Source organism: Melospiza melodia, chromosome 2, assembly GCF_035770615.1.
Source record: "Melospiza melodia melodia isolate bMelMel2 chromosome 2, bMelMel2.pri, whole genome shotgun sequence".
Taxonomy (NCBI): Eukaryota; Metazoa; Chordata; class Aves; order Passeriformes; family Passerellidae; genus Melospiza; species Melospiza melodia.
In genome coordinates, this window is record NC_086195.1 from 60,537,385 (window position 1) to 60,561,321 (window position 23,937).

Sequence of the window (23,937 nt, forward strand, 5' to 3'; positions counted from 1 at the left end):
CAGTGACTGTGTCGCTGCCTCCTACAACCTCCTGGCCTGGGTAACCTCCTGCCTAGACCAACCCCTGAGCTTGGAACTTGCTGGGGCAGGGCAAAGAACCTGGTGATGCCATCACAGCTATCAAAAGATCTGCTGCAGGTAGGTCATTGTCCCTTAAGGAGTGAAATGGCCCTCACAAAACCATCCTTCTTTTTCCTCCTCTCTGCTCTTCTCTCTGAGTACCTGGTCTCTTCTCTGCTTCTTGGTGCAGCATAGCTCATGATCCACTCCCCAGAGGAGTCCCAGAGGAGCACTCCTCCACTGAGCCCAGCATAGAAATCAGGAGTGAGATCTTCAACACCACAACAGGATGTGCGATCTATGTGTTCAAAACAGGAGAAAAATATCCCTTTTATCCTACCAGAAGCTAAACTTACTTCTGAGCTTCTCAAGCTAGAGACACCATGCCATGGCAAGGTCTTGTTCTTAATATTTAAGTATGAGTAACATGCCCTTGGCAAGTAAGTGCCTGTCTGGTAGAACAAAGAGATTTTTTTGCCAATCATCAAGCAGAGGTGAAATTTTACTCACATGCATCCCCAAGATAGCACAAAAAATGCTCCTGAACTTTGGGCCATATTTAAGTGTTAAAGCCAGCTCTCTGCAAGTGGAATTCTATTCCAGGATCACAGCATTTGCACACTTACAAACTGATGTGCCACAGAAGAGCACAGAGAAGAAGATGTTCAAGGAAATACACACTCACAAGGCATCCACACTGTGAAGGTGCACTGTGCATTATTAGACTGGCTTCTCATTTTATTAAATCAGATCACTGCAGAAAAGAAAGAGCTCAGATGCGATGGTTTAATGAAACATCAAATATGAAAGTTGCTTGTTTAAGGAAAAAAAAAAAGCATGAAAGCTGCTGATAAAAATCCCACAAAATTGACTGGTATATGAAAACACTCAAGTAAGTAGGTATAAAGGTGAAGAAAATGATGAGAAACAGCTGCTAAAGATGCTCATAGACAAAAAAAAAAAAAAAAAAAAAAAGATAAAGAAGCAACTCAGTAGTGCTTGTCTCCTCCCTGAGGAGCTCAAGAAAGCCCCAGAGCTCCTCACAGCCTCACGCTTCAGGTAACCAGGACCCTAAGCCAAGCCAGATCCCAGGGCTGTCCTAGTTCTCATGCAAGCCCAGCCATGCCACTTGCTGCTCGTTAGATCCCCTGCTTGGCTTGTTTGGGGAACAGGTCCTTGATGTCCTTTTGCTGGATCTTGGTGCAAGGCAACTGTGGCACGAGCAGGTGACACAGGTCAGACTCTTCTGCTCACAGCCATCCAGTGTCCCACAGCTCCTGCCAGGAAAGCAAATCAGATCCACCCAGGAAAGTGAGGCACCACGCTTCCCCAGTTTTCATGCTATCAGCTGGTCTAATTTCTCTTGACATTTCTTCTGTAACAGCAACTGCAATGTGTCAGGATTAATTAAGCCAAGCAGTGGGCAAGTCTCAAAGGAAAACACACATCTGCCATGACCTACCCCCACCTAAAAGCCAAGAAGTCTTTCCTGCCACGGGGATGGAAGGGAAAAGGGAGAAGGAAGCAGGGATGGTGAGGTATCATCCAGTGGAAGAAGCACAGTGAGCATCTTGAAATGCTGGTTCAGATGAACATCAGCACAGCTACAGCACTCCAGCTCAGAGCAAGCACCTTGGGCCTGGTTATTTAGTCATTCAAACAGACCCCAGAAGATTTTGCAAGGTGTGCATCAGAGGTCTGGCACACAATTAAGGCTACTTCTCCCTAAATCTGAACATGGGGCAGAGTTTGTTGGAAGATTGCCAGTGAGAAGGTCAGAGATGAGTGTGTGCCTGTGGTCTGGAGACAGGGCTGACCTTCCATTCACAGCCCAAATGGTGGCCTAGCAGTGAGGAGCACAGCTATGCTTCCCAGTTTCAGGCTGGGAAGGAAGATGGATCCCCAGTATAACTAAAAACCAACACATCTGGTAACAAAACCACAAGACATTAAGTGCACAGCAGCTGCTTTTTGTGAAGTCAACTCTCCCTTCCTGGCTGCGGCCAGGAGAGGGGTTTGCACCAGAGCCTGTGCAGCAGCAAAGGATGCTCCCCCCTCTGGATAGGTGCAATAGCAAAGCAATGGCACAGTATGCAGCCATCTCCCAGAGGCCCCTTTTCCAGCTGGAAGGAGAAACATGGATCAGCCTCTCAGCTTAGTGGGTCTCAGTGGCAGTCATCTTGCCCACTAACAAGAGAATATGACACTTGGAAATGCTGGGATGTTCTCACTTCCCCTTCTTTTTAATTGCTTCTTTCAGTTCCAGCCCTGCTGCCACACCTTTCATGCTTCCAGTAGTCAGATGAGGAGCCATAGCTAGTCTCCTCTGTGCTTTCAGCATTAATTCACACAAGCTGAGCTCTGTCATTTTCATCAAGTGGTAGGTGGCTCAGTAATAAGAGACATTCCCACAATTATCATAATGTTTTCAGGCAGGAAAGGTATATTTTAGTTATAAAAAGAAGCTGTCTCAGTAACTGGCACTGCACGTAAGACAGAGATGTCATAACATCCTTTACAGACATAATTACCTAAATACTAGTGTTGGTTGATTATCAAAAATCCTGATCCATGAATCAGCCTTCCGCTCGACTCAGTCAGCGTGATGTTGTATGTCAGTGTCTGGATAACTGCGGAAATACTGCACTGAATGTCTTCTAATTTTAGCGAAGATTTACATTTGTCCAAAAGACTTTAACGACAGTATATTTATTATCATGCTCTTAAAATTAATCTCCTCATCAGAGACCACCAAGAGAGATTGCTGCAAAACCAAGGAGGCTAACTACATATACAGCAATGAAGAATATGTTGCAAGACCTGAAACTTACTAGTTAAAATTGTTTATTGATAACTATCAAGAAACTACTGGGAGAAAAACAGGATTGAGACACAATTCATGCACAGAAAAAATAGTGTTATATAAGCACTGCACCATTGAGCCCACTTTACTAGGTAGTAATACCAGAACAACAGTCTCTAAGCTGTGTTGTACAGATGTTATAATGCAGGGTGTTAAAGGGTTTGACCTTATTTGATATACTCTGCATTCTTCAAGTGCTAAGACAAAGTCTCAGATGAGATACTCAGCCATACTTCTGCTCCTTTTCTATCAAAATAAGGAAAAGCATTTGGTAGAAGGTACCCCAATCAAGCCAGGTTGGGCATAGAAAATGATGATTTTTTTCTATACATGCTGTTCTTGCAAACATCCAAAGCCTTGGATTCTCTCTCTGAAATACTCATGATGTATATTGGCCTATACATTATGAATACATATTATTATAAGGGTGTGTACAACCCTTTCCAGTAAATCTCTTGTGCTCAGACATGTCTAGATATACCTGGACTGAAAAATTCAAGCCTGGCTCCAAATCTAAGTCCTTCCCTGCCCCACCACTGATGAAGAGCTCCATGTCTGTCAGGTTTATAATGAAGAGGCACTATATCTCCAGAGACATGGCACACAATTCTCAAGGTCACTGTTTGTCCTTAGGCATACTCCATCTGCATCCACACCCCACAGCTTATTGCACTTTAAGCCTGTCCACATGGTAAGTGGTTTTCTAATACCAGCCATAATTTTGCACCCGGTTGGCATGTGGAAGGCTATATTAAGCCCAGACGATTAATGCTGTCTTTGCTAAGAAGCAAGAAAATAGTCTCTGTGCTATTATACTTTGTCAGCTTTCCCAAACACTTCAGGCAACTAATTTTGAGGACTTTTTGACTGAATTGACATAAAATACATCCTTCCCCTCCAGTTGCTTTTTAGCTGCTTTAGGTTAATTTTATACTGCAGTCTCAGAGGTCATTGGCAAGAGCATGTTCTGCTACCCACCAGGCACTTGAGGAAATTTATGAAGACAGTCAGGTACCATTTCTTCTGGTCATCCTTGGTGGGTTTACATGCCAGCATATTGTGTATGAACATCAAATTCCTCTTTGTCATTAGAAGCTCCCTGGATCTGTCCATGGGGAGCTGTTTTGGAGCAGATATAGTGGTCATTGCCTTCAACAGACACAGGAAGAAAATGTGGTCATCAGTACTTATGAAACTGGAGAGAGGCCACCTGCAAAGAAATAAGAAAACTCTAGGAAATCCATCAGAGCAAAGTCAGGAGAAGAAGTCATTTACAAGATAGATAGAGGAGGTAAAAGTTTTCCCTTTTGCAAGGGGGAAGACATTTATATATACATTTATACATTCTTGACTTCTGGGATTGAATGTTTTGTGAAAATACCCTTCAGAAGACATTCCGACTCAAGACTCAGTTTCCAAACACTTTCTACATCCTTATGGTGTGAAATAAGGTGGAAGGACTGGTCTTAAACACTAAACTGATATTATTCCCAGGGAATTGGAGATTATTCTGTGGCAACCACCTTTTCCAGCTGCTTGCTTTTGTTATTGACTGACATGGTGCACACCAAGGTGAGGTTTGTAGCTCAGGAGTGAGAAGAACTGTGCGTACTCACAGATAGTGTGAGATGTGGCTGTCTGGACTGTGGGTACTTGCATGTGACCTTGGGGCCAAACTGCTTTCAGTCAGCAGAAAAGGAGTTAATGCAGGCTGCAGCTATGGAGAGCCACTCAACCCATCAGCTGAGTCTACTGTGTCTAACAAGAGCAGCACAACTCTCCAATGAATCCCCCTGCATTGACTGGATCTCTGCTGATCTCTGCAGTGTCACAGCTTTCCACATACCCGCACTTTAGCAATGCAGTTGGAGGTAAATCTTGCTGTCTGTAAGAATTTTTGGAAATTCACTCACTGCCAGATTCTAAGTCACTGAATATTCAGTTGGCCTTGCCTTAATGTTGTGGTCTGCTTTTCTTGTAGCTTGCTCTAGCCTTAGGTATCTGCCTTCAAAATGTCAATTGCAAACACAACATGCCCTGATATCAAATATGCAGGTTATTCTTTTGCAGACTCAGATTGCCTTATAACGTCATAATCAGGGAGACTTTAATTTCTCTGACTCATATCATCCAGGTAATGGGGATTCAGCAATTTTGAACAAAAACCAGTCTGAGGGCAATCAATCAGATCATTGATTTCTATGCACAAAATGAGATGTTGCTCAACTGCAACATTTTGACTTCCACTAAGTAGGAGATGCAGTGGTACAGAAGTGAGAACTGAATGTTTAAACTCCTCACTGTAGATAAATTGTCTCAGCAGCATTTTTCCTGTCCACAGCATTGCCATCTCTTAACCAATAAGCACTTTCTGTACGGACACTGCACTTTGCTGGCTGCCTTCCCACAAGATTTGTGAACAGGTAGTTCCAATGGTGCAAGCTCCTCACCTGGAACAGAGAGGGAGTTGATGAAAGCTGCTTTCAAATCAGTTCAATCCCTCTGGGATCAAATAACACTTGGAGAGAGAAGACCTCCTGTTACATCAGACAGAATGAAGTTACCTGTTTTACTGTGGTTTACGATGTCAGTGCAGCCATGTGCAGAACACAACCAACAAAACCACTGCTGTTGTGCACCACCATTTCACCAGGAATGCTAGAATCTGTGTTAGTTCCTTGGCACATGACCCTCAAAAAGGCCAGTGAATAGTGGAGGTTTAAATCTCATCTCTCTGCATCTGCTCTGAAGTTGTTGTTTTTTGTTATGGAGAGACCTAGCAGCACACTTTCTACAGCATCCAAATGACTAAATTTTCCAGTACTGGACAATGAAATCTCTTATAAGGCTGAGTTGCCCATGCAGAAAACAAGTAAAGAACAGTAAAGATATCATTCTCTTGCTATCTAAGATATTTTAATATCAGAAGGGATCATGACTTTCTCATTCCTGACACATTTTGAACTGGCAAAGAAGTCCAGGGACCCATCTCTCCTCTTGCTGGATGGATTGCAGGGCCAACTTCTCAGGTCAAGAGCTTAATGGTGGGAGCTCCTGGGGGATCAGGTATTTCATGCCTGAAGACTATTGCCTTCACCAGTCTCATAAATAACACAATAGGAACTCCAGTAAGATAGACTGTATCTTTTTCTTCAGGCACAAAATCACACACAGTTCCGTGATTTATACAAATGCAGAGCAGCCATTTGCCTTGTAAGACAAATGAACATTATGGAGATCTTTTCTCACATGTTGTTGGAAAGCTGAAAGGCAATCCACTACACAATCAATAGTAAGGCTTTGCCAAAGAAGGAGGAAATAGTCTCTCCTCTATATCCTGACTGGAGAGGACAATATACTGACAAGGTGGATTATGACAATGAAACACTGGAATAGTTGCTCAGTTGGGGGGTGTGGAGCCTCTACACCACAGATGCTCTGGGAAGTGGTTTTACATCTGTCAGGAAGGACACTAGTAAAGCTGTTGCTTTCTTTTGAAGGAGAATTGATTAGCCTAACTTCCCAAAATCTGTAAAGGCCTACAGTTCAGTAAAAGCTACAGTATCTGGTCAGGAGCAAGGCCCCACAGGCAGGCATCATTAAGCCAGGCCAGACAAGATGGTTGACACATTAATATGAGGCCTCCAGCTCACACTGCACTGACTTTTGCACTGCAAAACATCTGCTGAAGACAACAAGAATTCAGACATGAAGAAAAGCAGGAGTTGTTCTTGGTATTCAAATAGCAAGAAGCTCCTATGGTTCGGGCAGAAAAAAGCACTCTGTCTCATACAAAGGCATTGCAAAATCCTTCACTTGAGTTACTTGATGCAAAATATCTCTGCTCATTCGTGCTGGAGCAGCTAAATTAAGTGTGTTGCTTTCTATAAATCCTTCCTGTTGTCAGTGGGTTGCCTTTTACTTATGGCCATTGTCCCTTTTGTTGCTACCAAGGAAAGAAACATAGCAGAGAGCTTTTGTTTAATGAGCCATCACATTTAAACATCATTTGTCTCAGTTGTTTTCCTTTTCTCATCTACCTTTGCTCATTAAACTCCACCCTGCTTGGCTGTTAACAGCATAATCATGGGGAGCAATAGCATCACGAGATTCCTTGTACCAGCATGATGCTGCTACCCCTGCCGCTTTCCCCCTATTCACCAGCTCTGATGGGGCTGTGCTTGCCTAGCATTACAGCCAGGGTAGCAGCAGCTTCAGAGCCAGCTTACTCCGAAGGCTGAACAGCTGGAACTGTACTTCCCCATATGGAGCAAGGTTTCAGATGGATTTTCTTGGTGCTGCCTGTGACGTTCACCTTGTCCTTCTGCCCATCTGTTGCAGCCAGTTTCCAGCCCCTTGCCTCTGCAGAGGGCAGAGGGCAAGGGAAAGGGCCATCATTCTGCTCTGTACAGATGGCACGTCAGCTGTGGCAGCATTCACTGGGGACAGGGACAAAAAAAAGTGAGGTAGAAGAGTGGCATTTGTGCCCCTCTGCAGAGGTGCTGCAGGAGAGTCCACAGCATAAAGGTTCTCTTGTGCTTCTTTCCCTATCCAGGAAATCCTATTTAGCAATCCTAACCCAGGCAACCTAAGCCAAGCAAGCAGGAGATGCAGTAACAGGGCAAGGCTTTGGGATAAGGGAGCTACTTGCTCCAGTCATTCTATGACTGCAGAGATCATAGCCAGAGCTAGAGTGAGCAAAGACAAACATCATTTCCACAGTTCTTCATGTGTGTGCCAAAATATGAGCCAAAAAATTCCCCTTACATCTCTGAACCTCTTGTTTAGTCAGTTTTGGGGAGGAAGGGTACACCCATTGACTCTTACCATGGCTCATTTTGGTATGAAGAACTATAATGAAACTCAGACTCAGAGTCTGTTATTTACCTCTGGTTTACGCTGCCATCTCTTCTCAGCTGCCCAGCACAGGAACATTCGGATCCTGATGGATGCCACTTGGTATCTGCGAGGGTAGTACTAGGACCAGGAAGCTGCAGCAGTGTCCTGCAGTACCTGTTGCTTGTCATGTTACCTGCAGGACGGAACACGGGATGAGTTTAGCCTGCAGCTAACAGCAGCCAAGTCCAAGAACCGATGGTGGGAGATGCCAGCTGTGGAGCTGTCACTCTTCTGGCTCATGGGCAAAAAGCTGAGTCTGGAATAGCCATGAGTGTGACAGTGATCCCACAGTGCTAACACAGGCCTTGCTAACCCTGTCAGGAAGGCAGGTCCTCAAAGAAAGTGTCCTTCCATCTGCACCACCATTAGCTGGCTCTATCACGTTTCTTGCCTATACCAGACAGATTGAGGGTTTGCATGGGATCTTATCAGAGGATAAATCAAAGACCTGAAGTTCATTAAAACAGGGAAGAGTGGATACAAGGAAGACATTTCCGAGAGCATATTGTAAGATCAAATCCCTGCAGAGATGGTCAAATTTGAATATTCTTCCCAGACCATTAGGAATACTCAGTAGACCCTGTAACTTGCCACCAGTTGCAAGGTTAACATCAACCTCAAATAAAGTCCACATGCCAGTCCTCCAGTCACTCAACCTTCCTGTGAGCTGAAGGCAGCCAGGACAGAAAATATTCACCCATTTGGATGTGCAGATTCCCATTCTATACGAAGCCACCGGGTGCAAACAACTCTGCCTTGACCCCTGGGTAACCCTGAGCCCCTTTTCTCGGGCTGAATTGGCCATTACAACTACCAGGATGACAATAAAAAGTATTCCTATGGCAGAATGAGGAACCAAGAGGCAGAACTTTTCTAATGGGTGGCAATTGTGCTTCTTTGTCAGCAGCAAAATCACACCACATGTACATGCACACACAGCGCTGGGCCCATCTTTCTCAACTAGACAAGTTGTGGCTACTTTCTGCAGACACCTCAGCCTCTGCAGGTCAGAGCTGAACATCTACTTTTCCAAGGCTTAACCCAGTGAGCACTGTGAATGGGGCTCAACCTCCTTCGTAGTGCAAGACCACTCTAGACTTACAGAGAAGAAGAAGAGTTGCAACTCTTCCATACTCACCCAATGTTGCTGATCTTCATCTCTCCTTTATGCACTCACCCAGATTGGAAAAAACTCTACCAGCCTTCTTAATTATTCTGTGTACCTTTCCTTCTCAGGAAAAAATGGCACTTTCATAACATCATGTCCAACTGGCACAGCACAGCTAATTTCTCTTTTATGAAGGGCTTGATCCAGAGCCAGTGCCGTCTCTCTTGCTCCTCTTTGATTCTTGCTGTCCAGACCCAACTCATTCTTGTCGAGCTAAGCTCTTTATTCAGCAATACCCTTTATTTAGTCAGTGCAGGGAAATGTTACCAGTATAAACTAGGTTATGAGATTGGAAACTAAATAGTTTTACTGGTGAATATATGGATAGAAACTCCTTTGCCCCTTTGTTTTAGTGATGTTTTGGAAGAGGCTTAAATTAAACCAAAAAGTCATTTATTCTAAAAGAATGCCTGCAGGGGACATAAACCAATAGTGCCTTAATTATGCCTGTATGCTCATTTTGATTGCTTTAATGTTTCTAATTACAGTGTTAACACTTCTCCCATTTGACAAGCAGGGAAGACAATTTGGCTCAACCAAGGAAGCTGGAGCATGGGTTATGGGAGATGTACATCACCTTCCAGAATGGCTTGCTCCTGCCAGCTTGGAAAGAAAGGATGCTCTCATTGGCATTCTGTTATTTCAGCTTGTTCTTCCGCTGGGGCACTGATGGGGCAGCATTTTCAATGACAATGCAGTGCAATGAAAATGCTGCTATTGCCACTTTTGGCAAGAAAACTTTGTGGACATTTGCAGAATCATAGAAAACACAGTTGAAAGAAACTGCAAAGAATGATCTCTGCTTTCCTTGTGGGAGAAGACAAGATTCAGTGTGTTCATCCAAACTTCTCTACAGGCAGAAGGCCTCGAGCCATTTATTCCTGTGCTTAATTACTGTACCATTAGTAAAGGCTTCTTAATGTCTAACGAGATCTTCCTTCTGTTTAAGCCAATTACATATTGTCCTATCCCCCTGGAGACACAGCACTGATTATTACTTCAAAGCATGTTAAGGCCAATACAAATTTAACAGCAAAGGCTGGATTGTGAGTGAGGTATCTCAAGACTGATACTTACATACATTTGGATGAAAGCCATTGCCTGGACAATTTTTAAGGGGTCTCCATATATAAGTGCTAAAAGACTTCACTACAGAAAATTTTAATTCAATTTGTTTAGATGGAAGAAAAGGATGGGAGCTTTTAACTATTGCCTGCAAAAACATGCTCCTCTTACGTCCAGAAGAATGCTAATTCAGATCCCTTAATAAAATAATCTGAACTATAATGTAATTGGTAAGCAATAGATGATATTTATATCTTAGTAAACTTAATCAATGTATTGAATGCAAGAAGGGCTTCTAGTCTCTCAGCTCTAAGATTGCAGTGCTCAAGATTTAGACACAGCCCCATGATCAGACAGGGTTTTTGTCACCGTGCTATTTACTGCTGAGCCAAGACAGCCCATCTAAAACAGCAAGGGCAAGAGAAAGAAAAAAATCCACAGAATTCAATAAAGTAATGCTTCAGATAACCGTGTCACTCTCTTTGTAATCAGTTCCACCCCATTTTTGGTCTCAGATTTAGAGGTCAAGTCCTCTGAATTCAACATTTCTTTCCTGGTTCATTATCTAATGCCCTCTTTGAACACATCCCAAGAAATTTGCCAGTATCCATCTTGCCCCTTCCACCCATCATCCTAGAAGATCACCTGTCTGCAGCATCTGGCTCCCCTTGCTCCCAGGAGAGCACATCTGTTCTGATTTCTGTAGGCACCAAGACTGCTCCAGGTTTTCCAGGAACAGTAGGTATTCAGAGCCACGTGGAGCATGCACTTCTCCAATGCCTGCAGATAAAAACATTCATGAAAGTTAAAATAAATTACCAAAGATGTGAAATGAGCGCACAGGAAAGCATGTTAAGGCCTGCATAGATATATGGAGATAAAGTGATCTTTGCTTTGCTTTTGTTCAATTGTCACCATAGTGAACTGTGGCCATTTTCCTTCTGTATCAGAGCCCCACACAGAAGTTAAATGCACTTCAACTTCTGCACATTACCTCAGACCTCACACTAATTTTTTTAACTCCCCATGTAAACAAGCCCTCAGAGGATTGTTTTTTTCCTCTCTCATGTGATGGTTCGCTTTGTCACAAAGTTAAATGCATTGGAGAATACCATTTGCAGTGAATTTTCCCTCAGTTGTGCCTGGAGTGACATCTTTGTTGTGAATTGTTGCAAAACTTCTCCCTCTGCCTAACTTATCTGTTTTTTTTCTCTTTCACACATCTATATTATAACAGCTTATAACTAGTAAAGAACCATCCCTCTACCAGGCAGAGAGGCAACTGCTGGCCTGGTCTACAGGTGAGGTACAGAGATGATCTAGGGAGATTAACTGCTGGGCTAAGGATCACACAGGCTGTCTACATCTGAGCATAGAAAATATCTAAACCCAGACCTCTTCTGCCCCTGGAAACATATTTTCTTCTCCTCTAAGTGATTTTTTCCTTATTAGAAACAGTCAATGAGCTTCTTCAAACCTCAGGATCATGCCAGTTTTGTGGGAAAGAAAAAAACCAAAAATTACTGCCATCTGCATGACTCCCATCAGGGGACAAATCTTTCCCTCTCCCTCTCCCCCTTGTATTCCATCCTCCCTTTTTACTTAAGAGCAGTAGGAGACCTTCACATTAAGATACTGAACCCATCACAGTCGGAATAGACAAAGTGAAAAGGGAGGTGATGGAGGCTGAGACAATGTATTTTTAGTCATTTCGATGAATTATGGAGATGTGAAGCTGATAATTTATTGAAGAAGGGAAACGGGGGACTCTATGTAAATGTTTTCAGATGAATAATTAATGTGCCTTTCTAGCATCAGGGGGTCTTTAATTAAAGCCTCTGTTAAACAAGGGAAGGCAGACAGGCCTGGCTCCTTGCAGCAGCTAATTGCACCTTTCCCATGTACAGCTACGATTCAAAGACAAAGTATCATTTGCACAAATAAAGAAGGACAGATCCTACCTGGGGTGAGTGGTGGGAGGCTGCATGGGCCAGCTGAGTGACCTCAGGGCTGAGGTGGTCTGCATCACATTTTAAATTAGCTTGGCATACAAGCCTAGTAAAGGGGTGTGTGGAAGGGAGGGTGAAGAAGGTACTGTGGCCACAAGGCTTTGAGGAATGCAGAAAGCCCCTCACAACCATCTGTGGATTGCAGCCTCTTCAAGAGGGACCTACCGACAGGGTTATCCAGGGCCTTGCTGTCACTGCGTGATACACTTGCCTTCCAAAATCCTGCTCTGTATCATGCCTGCCTCCCTGTTCCAATGCCAGGAATGGGTTCACAGCAGAGAGGAACACAGTGATGAGGCAGTGTTTGCAGGATGGAGCAAAAAGGCAAACTGGAGTCTTCCCAGTACCCAGCTGCTGTCCTTCTGGCCAATATCCTCCACAGGCACCACTCCCTCCGCTGAACTTCACGTCTGGACCCCTCATTCCTTCCGGGGTTTCACAGCTGATGAAGATGGGATTGGATGAAGGTTTCTTGTGGACTTCAGCCAGAACACAGCATCCCCTCTCTCTCATGCCATGTGATAGTGAGACTAAACTTCAGCCCTCTGCCTTACAAGGACTGGGCCTCCCAGAAGGTCTGTGATTATTTTCCAAGAGAATGTATAAAACCATAATAGTTTTAGGAACTAGAATGAGACAATTAAGGAATGACAAAACCAGTCCCAGTTAATATTTTTGAGGACCTTCTAATACAATTCCAAATTTTACTTATTTAACTGCCATAGGAAAAGCAAGGAAACTTCCAAACAGGGAAATAAGTCTTGTTTTCCTTGAGAATGTTATCTAAACTAGACACAGATTAATTCGTTTTGACACCTTGGCAAAGAAATTATCCCACTTTTTTCATTCATCTTTATCTCCAGTAACATTCCTGGTAACGTTTCAAATGAGGGGAAAATAGTCAGCTGAAACTTTATTTTTAACAGAAAGGGTTAAATCTAAGGTTGGCTAAACAGGTTCCCAAAGCAAATATTTCCAAATACAGAAGCTAATAACACATCTCTTTCCTGCACTGCTGAAGGCTGGCCTGAAGGAGACCTTGAGGGGTTACCTAGTCTGTGCTGGTCATCTATGAAGGAGGTTTGCTTATCCTGTTGCCCCCACTTTCTGAAGCCATACTTGAGGCACTCCCATTCAGGAAACTTCGAGCAGAAAGAAAATTCGGAAAACACCCTTTCAAGAAAGGTCTCACTGATTTCTGCAAACATCTTGGTCTTCAGGAAAGCCCCAAATCTTCGCTATTGAGAGGATGTGTCTTCTGTTTGCCCACACCAATGCTCTTGGTGTAGGCAAACCAATGCCTGACATGCCTGCGAGCCCAGCGAAGGTTTACGGCTGTGCTTTGCGGAGGCCAGTGCTGCCAGAAGGTCCCGGAGGCTGCCGCACTCCGAGGCCCTGCGAGCAGCTACGAGGCTCTGCTGCTCTCTGCTGGGAAATGCGGGCAGAGCCCGAACTGCACAAGTGCTGGGGGAAGAGATGCATTTGCCGGCACATAAACACTCAGAGCCACCTGAACAAGCACAGACACCTGGGTACAGGTGTCTCCTCTTCAACATCGCTGCCAGAAGTACACCCACACCAAAGTTTGCTGGTACAGGAGCAGTCGGGATGCAAACCCGCAGCCCCAGACACCTCTCTTCCCCTCGCAGCCCAGCCCTCTACCTCATGCACAAGCTGGCTTTCTCCACTCTCTTGCACTAACACCTGCTCTCCTCCCAGCCTGTTTTTTTTTTCTCAAAACGCTCTGGATCGAGAGCAGAACAATTAACCTACCACTGAGGTAAGGAACCAACGTGCAGGGCAACCTCATGACCCCCAGAGAGTGCGATCAGGACACAGATGAGCAGAGATGTCTCTCCAAGGACCCCAAGCCTCTGCCTCACAGCCCGGGGGGTGTTTTTGATCATTGTTCTGTGACCTGAAGCTACTCTTTGTTCACCAGAGGTCAGGAAGGCTTTAACTATGTCTGGCCACACCTGTGCAGAAGCACAGGTCAGAGAGTTTTGGGGCTGCAGTGTGCAGAGAACAACGAGGCCCTGGCTGTGGCTATCGACTGGGCTGCCACAGCTCACGGATCATGCGGCAGGTGAGCTCCCTGCTTTGGCCACCAACCTCAGCCAGGGGAAAACCCCAGCTTTGGACAGCAAATCCCACACAAAGGAGAGGAACAAATCTCCCAGCATGGTGCTGACCAAGGCCCTCTGCCCCTTTAAGCAATGACATTTAAATTTGCTGATATGTTTCATCCCATGCATCTCATTATGATTTTCAAGTAGCAGATGAGACGACCAGAATTTGAGATAGGCACTTTCAGGGTTTGGCTATTATATACATATATTTACGGCTCAATAAAATAAGAAGAAATATTCAAAGTAAACAGACTGTGGAAAGTAATTTCTTCCAACTCTCCACTGCAGACTTGCAAGAAACCAATCAAAGAGGCTCAAGAGTGGTTTGAGCGTAATTTATTAACCCAAAAGGGGCCGCATTGTTAACCAACATTATTTATAGTGAGCAGCTCAACCATCTCTGCTGAACAACTGTGCGATACTGCAGGGACAAATGCAGTGAGTTACTACAGAGATAGGACAAAACCAGCAGCATGTCTTTGTTACAGCTGTTAGAAAAAGCGCCCCCAGGAGACAGACACTGAATCTCTAATGGCTATCTTATTTCTCTGACAATTTATTTAAGTTTTAACTTAACAGCAGGAATGATAGCCACAGTTACACAGTGACTCCCAATAAAGGAGTGTATTGCTAATCTGCAGCTGGTGTTTTCTTATTTATTTCAAAGTCTGTAAGTTCCAGACTTAGCATATGGTGCCATATAAATAATGATATAATAATATGCTTTTGCTTTCCATGCGCCTGTGTAGAAAAAAGCCATGTGATTTATCTTACATGAGCATTGTATTTAAGGCATTATTTTGCTCAGAATTTTTAATGCATTTAAAATGCATCTTCTGTTTTTTTTAATCTGTTCTTTTGAAAGAATAAACAGAGCAGTGATGTTTATTTAATAGAGTCATTCATCTTACTTCCCTGTGCAAAATCCTAGCTTTCCAGACCCAGCAGCCAGATCCCTGCAGTAGGCAGTGGGGTTGGAAATGGAGAGATCTGCTGTTTACCAATGAGGCACAGATGAAAGGAACACATGGGGCTCGAGATTTACCCACAGCATGACACTATTTGAAGCCAGCAGGCAGCTGAGAACTGCTTAGTTCCGTCCAGTAGAGGATAGAGAGGAGAAACCCATGGGAGAACTCCTGCAGGGAGTCATGCTGTGGAGAACACAGCTCGGGGATGGCTCAGCACACAACCACCCCAACACACAACTGATATCAAGATGCCTCCTTCAGATAAAACTGCATCAGCGCTTACAAAAAGCCGGCAGTCCCATGCTGTCTGGAGCCATCACTGTCACACGGAGAAATGGGAGATGCAAGAAGGGATCAGAGAGGGAATGACCTGGCATCCCATGAGTGCAAACAGCAGTGCTCCAGTGCAAGAGGATCTGAGTGGCCAGTGTGGCTGAGGATATGGACAGCGCTGTCATGAACCTGGCACTGGAGCAGTGAGACAGCTGTTTCTCTCAAAAGGCCAACGGCATAACCTGAAAAACACACACAAAGTGAACTGCTCTGAATGGAAGTGACATCTGTAAGTTTAGAACAGCTTTTGAAGTCCTGTATCTCCCCTCCTCTCATCCCCATAAGCCCCCGTGGCATTTTCAGCCAGTTGTTTCAAACCCAGCTCTTGTCAGACTGGAGCATGAACCAGAATATGTCAGAAGCTGGTTACTGTGGTAACCCAGCAGAGCTTTTATCTTTCTCCTTTCATCTCCTCTTTGGGGAAAACTGGCAGTCTGTTTATTTGCTTTTTCTGACCAAGTTCATCACGCAGAACACAAACTGTCTGGATCTGTGTAAAACTGAGGACAGGACAAAGTACCTCTCACATCAATGTACATGGAAATATTTCTCTCGGCACTCTACTACCCTACCTCTTGCTTCCCTGCCTTCCTGCACAAGCTATTTGACATGTCCTTTTCCAGGACTGAGACCAGAACTAGAACCAGAACCAGAGCCAGAGCCAGAGCCAGGATGAGGGCCAGGGCCAGGCATCAGCACCAGTGACATCCTGGCCTGTATGAGGAATTGTGTGAGCAGCAGGACCAGGGCAGTGATTGTCCCCCTGTACTCAGCCCTGGGTAGGCCACTCCTCAAATCCTGTCTCTTCTGAATCGAGCCCACTTCTGGGGCCCTTAACGACAAGACACTGAGGTGCTGGACAGAGTCCAGAGAAGGCAATGGAGCTGGTGAAGGGTTTGGAGACAAGTCCTACAAGGAGCAGCTCAGGGAGCTGGAGGATGCTCAGCCTGGAGGAAAGGAAGCTCAGGGGGCCTTATCCCTCTCTCCAACCACTTGTAAACAGATTGTAGCCAGGTGGGGGCTGGTCTCTTCTGCCAGGCAACCAGTGATAGGACAAGAGGACAGAGTCAAGCTGCGCCGGGAGAGGCTCAGGTTGGACAAATATCTTCACAGAAAACATGATTAGACATCGGAATGGGCTGTTCAGAGAAGTGGTGGAGCCACCGTCCCTGGAAATGACTAAGCAAAGACTGGACAAGCCATTTACTGCCATGGTCCAGGAGGCATTGTGGCGCTCGGTCACCGCCTGGACTCGCGGATCTTTTCCCACCGATGAACTCCGGGATTCCCGCCCCCCCGGCCCTGGAGCTCCGCCCTGGAACCCCGCCCTGGAACCCCGCCCTGGAACTCCGCCCTGGAGCCCTGCCCTGGAGCCCCGCCCTGGAGCCCCGCCCTGGAACTCCGCCCTGGAGCCCCGCCCTGGAGCTCCGCCCTGGAGCCCTGCCCTGGAGCCCCGCCCTGGAACCCCGCCCTGGAGCTCCGCCCTGGAACCCCGCCCTGGAGCCCCGCCCTGGAGCCCCGCCCTGGAGCTCCGCCCTGGAGCCCTGCCCTGGAGCCCCGCCCTGGAACCCTGCCCTGGAGCTCCGCCCTGGAGCCCTGCCCTGGAGCCCCGCCCTGGAACCCCGCCCTGGAGCTTCGCCCTCACCCAAGATGGCCGCGCTGCCCTCAGCCGCCCGCGTGACGCCAGCCGCGCCGCGCGCCGAGGCACGTGACGACGGTTACCCCGGCAACCGCCGCGGCTTCCCGCGCCCACCCGCTCACCTACCTCTCCCCTGGCTACGGCGAGCGGCGAGCGGCAGAAAGAGCCGGCGCAGGTAGGGGGCGAAGCGCCCCCTGCCCTTCCCTGCAGAGCCGGGGGCAGGTGAGGGAGAGCCCCGGCCGGGAACCGCTCCCTCCGCTTCCCGGGCTGCACCGCCCGGCCCGGCCCGGCCCGGCCTCCCACCGCCTCCCTTCTGCTCGGAGCGAACCCCGTTGTCAGCAGGAACAGCACCCTCCCTCCCGGTTCCAGGAGGGTGAGCGCAGCTCCTGATCCCCCTCGGTCCTCCCCCAGCACCCCGCCTCAGGCTACATTGCAGCAGCCGGGACTCGGGATGGGAGAAAGAAACAGGACCAGACTGCCCGCACTCAGTCACAGGTCTAGGGATGGGAGTGAGGGGCATGGACACAGCGCAGTCCAGCTGCTCAAGGGGTACATGAGCAAAGCCTGCCCAAATTTCGGCTGCTGCTGTCAGGGAGCAAACCTGGAGGTGTTTCATTCCAAGCAGGGAATGAGGCAGGAGCTGAGGGCAGCCACAGTGCAGGCAGTGCAGACATCAGAGGGGTCACCAACAGTCACAGGCAAGGAAAGGTCATGGGTCGGTCTGGGATCCATCCAAGGGACTTCCGTAGACACAAAGATACCTAGAATATACACTCAGAGTCACCCTAGGAAAACTAGTCAGCGAGGATCAGGCACAGATACAACTGCTGCACAGTTCAGCTCTGAAGGCTGCAGCCAGAGCTTGAGTAAAGTTCCGGTGATCATGCAGAAGGTGCAGGTGGAGCCAGTCACAGAAATGAACCCTGTTAGTGCATGCTTTAAGTGTGCATATTACTCCATCCTCTGCAGCATATTTGCAGAGGATGGAGTAATATGCTAAGTCTAGTCTGTGGAGGTAGATGTTTTAAATACTCTTGTTCTTTATCTGCTAAATATTGTAGCAAGGGTTCGATGATCACTCAGAATCTGAAGTGGAGGAATCTGAGGACCACACACCCATAGCTGAATCCCCACCATCACTGGATGACTCACGTGGCGTGGAAACACCAGCATCTGCAGCCCAGCCGTCTGTAGTGGAATTGCCACTATCTGCAGACCAGCTGGCTGTCAAGAAGCCACCCCATTCCGAGCACCACTTCCAGCTCATTGTATAGTCTGCATCCAGGGAAAGCTCACCTGAGATCAGATCACCTGTGGGTGAACTTCCAGTTTTCAAAGTCAAGATGCACACCTCTGAATCCACACAGGATGGCAGTAACACCGTTGAGGCTGTGTTGTCAGCAGCAGAGATTGCATTTGAATCATTGGAGAATCCAGAGGATTTTGGAGACCCCTATCAAGTTGCCATGAATTATGTGGAGGAACATAAAATTCTACAGCTATTTCAGGTGAAATACATATTTCTTATCTTCTTCCAGAGCCTTACATGAGGAGCTTGGCCTAAAGTTAGCTTGAATCAAATTATCCCTTCCCCAGATCCCTCCTTGTCCTGTGCTCTCTTAGGTATTACTTAAGGAAAAAGCAGTAGAAAAGGACCCTAGATCATCTTTGGTGTCTGAAAAGATTCTTGCTTTTTAAAATGCAGATGGCATTGATACAGGAAGTGCAGGCACCCATCTATCCAAAGATCAATAATTCTTTCCTCCTGTTTGTCTCTGTCTCAGGATATCACAGAAAAACTGCTGATCCATAAGCCTGATGACCCCTTGCAGTTCATATTGCTGGAGGTAGGGTGCCTTGCTGGGGCTCTGTGGGAACAGGGTCAGCTTTGCAGAGCACACCAGAGTCATGGTCAGCCCAGGACTGTTTCCCTGACTGTGTGTCTGCTGTCTTGGGAGGGAGAAGAGCACAGGCAGCAGCAGAGGGCCTGGGGTGCAAGGGACCATGTGTGCTCTGAGAGGAAGGAAAGGTATGGGAGGGTGGGGGAAGAATGGGGTGAGTGTGCCCTGAATTACCTGAGAGGTGAGGGAAGCTTAATGACAGAGGTCTCTGTGACCCTTCTCTAGCTGCCTCTATCCCAATCTGGGAGGGAGCACTTTTTCTACCCACACCCCCCTATTCAAGAGAGCTGTCTCTGCTGATCCTGAAGTGTATTAAAACACAGGTAATTCAAAGTCAGTGAAGTGAGACAATAGTTGGGGAGTGAGTTAGAAGTGTGGATTGCTTCTTGGGAGGAGGAGGAGGAGGAGGTTAGAAGAAAGAAAGCAGACAGAGGAAAAGAGTGAGTGTCTTCCTTCGTTGCCCTCCAGTCAGTCAGGAGAGGCACCATCTTGGAGGTTTGCTGCTGGGTTCATGGTGCACTAAGCACAAAACCTCCAGAGAAATGGCAGGGTCAGTTCTGGGCATCAGTGTGAAAGCAAATAAGCTCCCAAATGACTCTTTCCATTTTCCTTTTGCCCAGGTGCAGTCTATGATAAATGCCAGGCAAGCAGAACCGGAGAAACTATCGGAATAGAGCGGAGATGTGTAGGTGTTTCTAGAAGAAGGCTTGTGCACTCCTTTTGGTCCCCATTTACCCTGCTGTTGTGGTATTGCCACACCATGCCTTCCCAGCACCGTGTAGTCATTAGCAATAACTTGGAAAAGATCTGCTTGTCTGTCTCTTGCCTGGTTTATCTGTTTTGTATGCTTGTGCTTCCACTTGGGTCTAAATCCTGCAACCAGGTTTTGGTTTGGAATCACAGACTGAGATCTAAGTGTGCATGGATCTGCATGCACATATGGCACATCTTGAAGAGGCAGGTCTGCTGAACTTCTAGGCATATAAATGCATAAATCTCACATTTAGGCCAATCCACACTCTGCCTCTCTGTGCAGAGAAACCTCACAGCTCAGACAATGCAAGGACAAATGCAAGTGGAGTTAAAAAGCAGCCCTGGACAACCCACAGCCTTCTTTTCTCATGCTGCATTGGTGGCTTACTGTGTCCAGTTATGCAGCAGCACCAATGCCTATCTCATACTTCGATAGTTTGTGTCTGGGCTTTCCCACTGCCCCCAGAGCTCCTCTAATGCAAGAAGCTGTCTCTCTGCCTCTTCCACACACTGGGTACAGCTGTCTCACCCTTAATCACTCCTGCTGGACAATGATCACTCTGCTTTTTGGGGTGGCCCTGCCTGTATCATTGTAAGTAGGGTGTTTAACCAGAACAGTAAAGCAACAGTTGCACACACCCTTTATGCTTTCAGGAGACATTGTCACTCAGGAATGTGGGAGGTGAATAAAAGCAAACAATCCAAAACCAAGCACTGGTAGCCCAGAGAATTAAGAGTCAAGATACATTTCGCAAGCACATCATTTGAACTGTGTTTGGTTTTTGAAACAATTAAAATTCTAATTTTCATACTATCCAAGTGTTTGCTTCTACCCTGTAAAAAAAACTTTTTTTTTTCTTTTTCTTGTCTCTTGCCTGACAATTATTGAAAATGTGCTACAGAGCATACTGTTATTTTGGCTTAATAGATTGTCTTATATGCAATAGATCCCAGAAAAGGTTTTTATGTCACTACAGGCTTTTCTGTTGTTTAGCCAAGTGCTCTAATTTCCTGATGAATGGTGGTGTATTCCCAAATGACTGTTTCTATGGCTATGTAGAGGGCACCATAAAAACTTCCATCTATTTTTAAAAAAATAATGCATGATGATTGGGATGTGTGATTCTACCCAACACAGCTCGGGCGCCAAAAGTCTGGGAATAACAGAGGGCAAGTATTTGGCATACAAATTCCATGTGTGAGATGAGTTTCCTTTCTAGCTGAGTTTCTCAAAAAGGATCAGTTAACTCATGTGTTTCAAAATTGAAAACAGGTAAGCACCCCTGTCATTCATAGGCAAGGGAGTTTTTCAAGGTTATTGTGAGCCTGAAGATGGCTCACGATTCAGATTAAATTTTCATTGGTTTTATAAGAGTTTTAATGTATACTTAAGCATCTAGATGCCACTGCAGCAGCGAGATGCTTTTGAAATCCCTACTTATCTCCAGCAACTGGAAAAATCTGACACTGAGAATCTGAGATTGATCTGCTTACAAATTCTTGACCAAAAATGTATCAGGCTGAAAAACAATGCATACATGCCCTGTCCTAATGTATCTCTGTGGAACAGGAAATGTATGGAAGATGAAGATAGTGTTTGAAGCTTTCTTGTCTCTATGGTCATTTGTCAGCACATTGTTGCAGGAGATGGAGAAGCTGACATGTCTTTGAATTTTGTTGTAGAGCAGGATTAGGATGCCTTGGGGTACAGCCTTCACTGTGTATTTCCTACCTCTGTCATTTGGGTATTGTAGTTTGTTGTTGTCTTTTGCTTACAAAAAGCTTTTGACCTGTAATACGTTCTCAGACTATAAGTATATGCCTTCAACTTCATGTCAGCATTAAGGGAGTTGTGCAAGGGAAGATCCTTAATTCCTCTCCCAGGTAGGTTGAAATGAACTGGGAAGCAGTCTTCTTACAGGTGACAGAAGTTTTGCAAGAGAGGCCCTACCCAGTGTTCCTCAGTAATCTCAGGGCCACAATTTTCCTTTGATGGCCTGGCCACCTCATCTCATGCTAACAAAGTTGCTGTGTGGCAGCAAGAATTCCTTCCCAGTACACATAAAAGAGAGCATCTGTCTTGTCTATTTCTCAGAAAAGAGAAACAGTGTTTTCTGTTCTTTTCTTTCTATTAAGGAGAGGTCCTCCTCCATTGAGGAGCAGTTTTCTAGAGATGAATGAGGCTGTACCCAGGATAAGGTCTGTGGGCCTGGAGACGGCATGTGTAGGGACTGGGGAAGGCAGTGGGCCAAGGAAAATCCTTCAGCATTCAGAGTTGGGGTGGGGGGGGATATAATCTCTGAGCAAGGACTTAGATCAGAAATGTCACTTCCTTTACCTCAAGCCTCTCAGATGATCAAACTTAATTTTATAAAAACAAAAAAGCATCCTCCAGAATGTTTGCAAATTACAACCTTAAACACTACGTGTTTAAGGTAGTGTCACACAGCTGTATTTTTTCATCTACTTCAGAATTATTCTGAGAAATACACTCTAGCTCTAGAAAAAAACAACTTCACATTAAGGCACTGCAGTTGTGTACAAGAAGGCTTTTCTGTGCTGAAGAAAAGAAAAAAAGTTGTATTTTAAATGGAAACTTTTACTGTAGCCTTAATTCCAGAGTGACTGTCCCTTTTCCACAATTTCTTTCCAAAACCATTGGATCCTTATTTCATCTTTGTAAGTGGACATTTATCATCATGACATTAAACTGTCATTAAATTTCTTGCCTTGAATGCTCAGAAGGAATTAGCAGTTCCTCGTGTGTAACCGAAACTCTTCCATATAAGTCCTTAAAGCACACTAGTCACAGCACATTTGAATGCCCTCCAGAGTGCTAAGCAATGTGACTAACATCTGCTGTTTGCTCTTTCTCCTCTCCACAAGGGAAATGGCTGTGCACTGAAGTGCATTCTTCTAGAAAGGGTGGTTTGGGCTGTTTACCACACCTGTGTATCTCTGTGTACTTCCAATGGATAAGTCATGAAGTGGAAGGTGTGGAAGTTGGAGGTAGTTTGTAGTTTCCATGGATGATTCCTCTGCAGTATGAGCTGGGTACTGAGAAAAAACACATTCTTTTCAAGGGAGAGATATTTTTGTTCATCCATGGACAGACACAGAGGTGCAACACCCATCTAATCTGCCAAATGGCACAGTCTTATGGTGCCCAGACTGTTTCTGTTGTGAACCTTGTGCTCCTCCAGAGGCAGGACACAGAGGAGCCAATCAGGAGGAAAAGTGCAGTCCCTATAAAATAGGTCTCTTGGACCAAAACATCAGTTTCTTTTTTCTGCCATCTCTGTATGGAACTTGAAAGCACTCAGCTGCCTCCAGTATACTCCAGTATTGCTCCAGCAATACTGGAGGTGCCTGTGTACTGCTTCTAACCAATGGGGGAAAAAAAGTTGTAACAACTGATTAAAAATTCTCTGAAAAGTTCACACAGCCTCTGCTCTGGTTCTTAGGTGGAGGGCACAGGCAAGATCTCCCTTCAATGGGCAGCTGCTTACAGCATGAGACATTTCATTGTGACTCACTGGATATGAATCACTGCTATATAACACCAACTTTAAGCTAGTTGAATGCCATTGATTTCAAAGTTTCACAATCGTGTGGAACTCATAGTAGGCAGTAGCAACTGCTTTCATGTCTGAAATGGAAGAAAATAACCTCTGGGTAAAGTCCAACAAAGAGCTTAGCTAAAGAGAGCTCCTCCAGGCTGAACACTGGAGAATGTGCTTGGAAAGAGAATATACTGAGGCAAATTGATCAAACCCTGTCTGACATGCCTCCAGGTTGTATTCCAGAGAAAGCTTCTCTTGACCATTCTTTCATCCAGATAAATGCAGGAAAAAATGAATAAACATTTCCTTAAGGTCAGGAATTGTTATCCATGGCTGCATTCCTTTTTTGGGGACTGTTATGGACAACACTGATGTAGCAGCATCACCAAAAGCTCACAGCCACAGTTTGACATACAATAATTAAAAGAAGAACTTTGAGTTATTGAAGAGATGTGAATTGGATGAATATTCATCCATCATCTCCTGGAGAAAGGCAGTAGGCTGGAATGTCACTGCAGAACAGATGAATTTAGGCAAAGCAGATGCGAGAGATTTCTGTATATATAATTCAACACTGGAAACTG

At 45.6% G+C, this 23,937-nt stretch overlaps 1 protein-coding gene and 1 long non-coding RNA gene across 3 annotated transcripts; one reads left to right on the forward strand and one right to left on the reverse strand.

The window, feature by feature from the left end:
• Positions 1–1,199: 1,199 nt before the first annotated feature.
• LOC134414975 (uncharacterized) lies at positions 1,200–13,620 on the reverse strand. Its single transcript, XM_063150302.1, has 5 exons — positions 13,371–13,620; positions 10,701–10,835; positions 7,811–7,955; positions 3,902–4,133; positions 1,200–1,271 (listed from the first exon to the last, which is right to left on the reverse strand). The coding sequence occupies exons 1-5, from the start codon at positions 13,618–13,620 to the stop codon at positions 1,200–1,202; spliced, it is 834 nt and encodes a 277-aa protein (XP_063006372.1).
• A 3,615-nt stretch (positions 13,621–17,235) lies between these two features.
• On the forward strand, positions 17,236–23,230 carry LOC134414160 (uncharacterized). Of its 2 annotated transcripts, none has more exons than XR_010026682.1 (4): positions 17,236–17,358; positions 18,198–18,644; positions 18,921–18,983; positions 19,658–23,230. It is a non-coding gene; the product is annotated as an uncharacterized LOC134414160 (long non-coding RNA). The 2 variants fall into 2 exon arrangements; XR_010026681.1 differs by lacking the exon at positions 17,236–17,358 and adding an exon at positions 17,378–17,509.
• Positions 23,231–23,937: the final 707 nt, after the last annotated feature.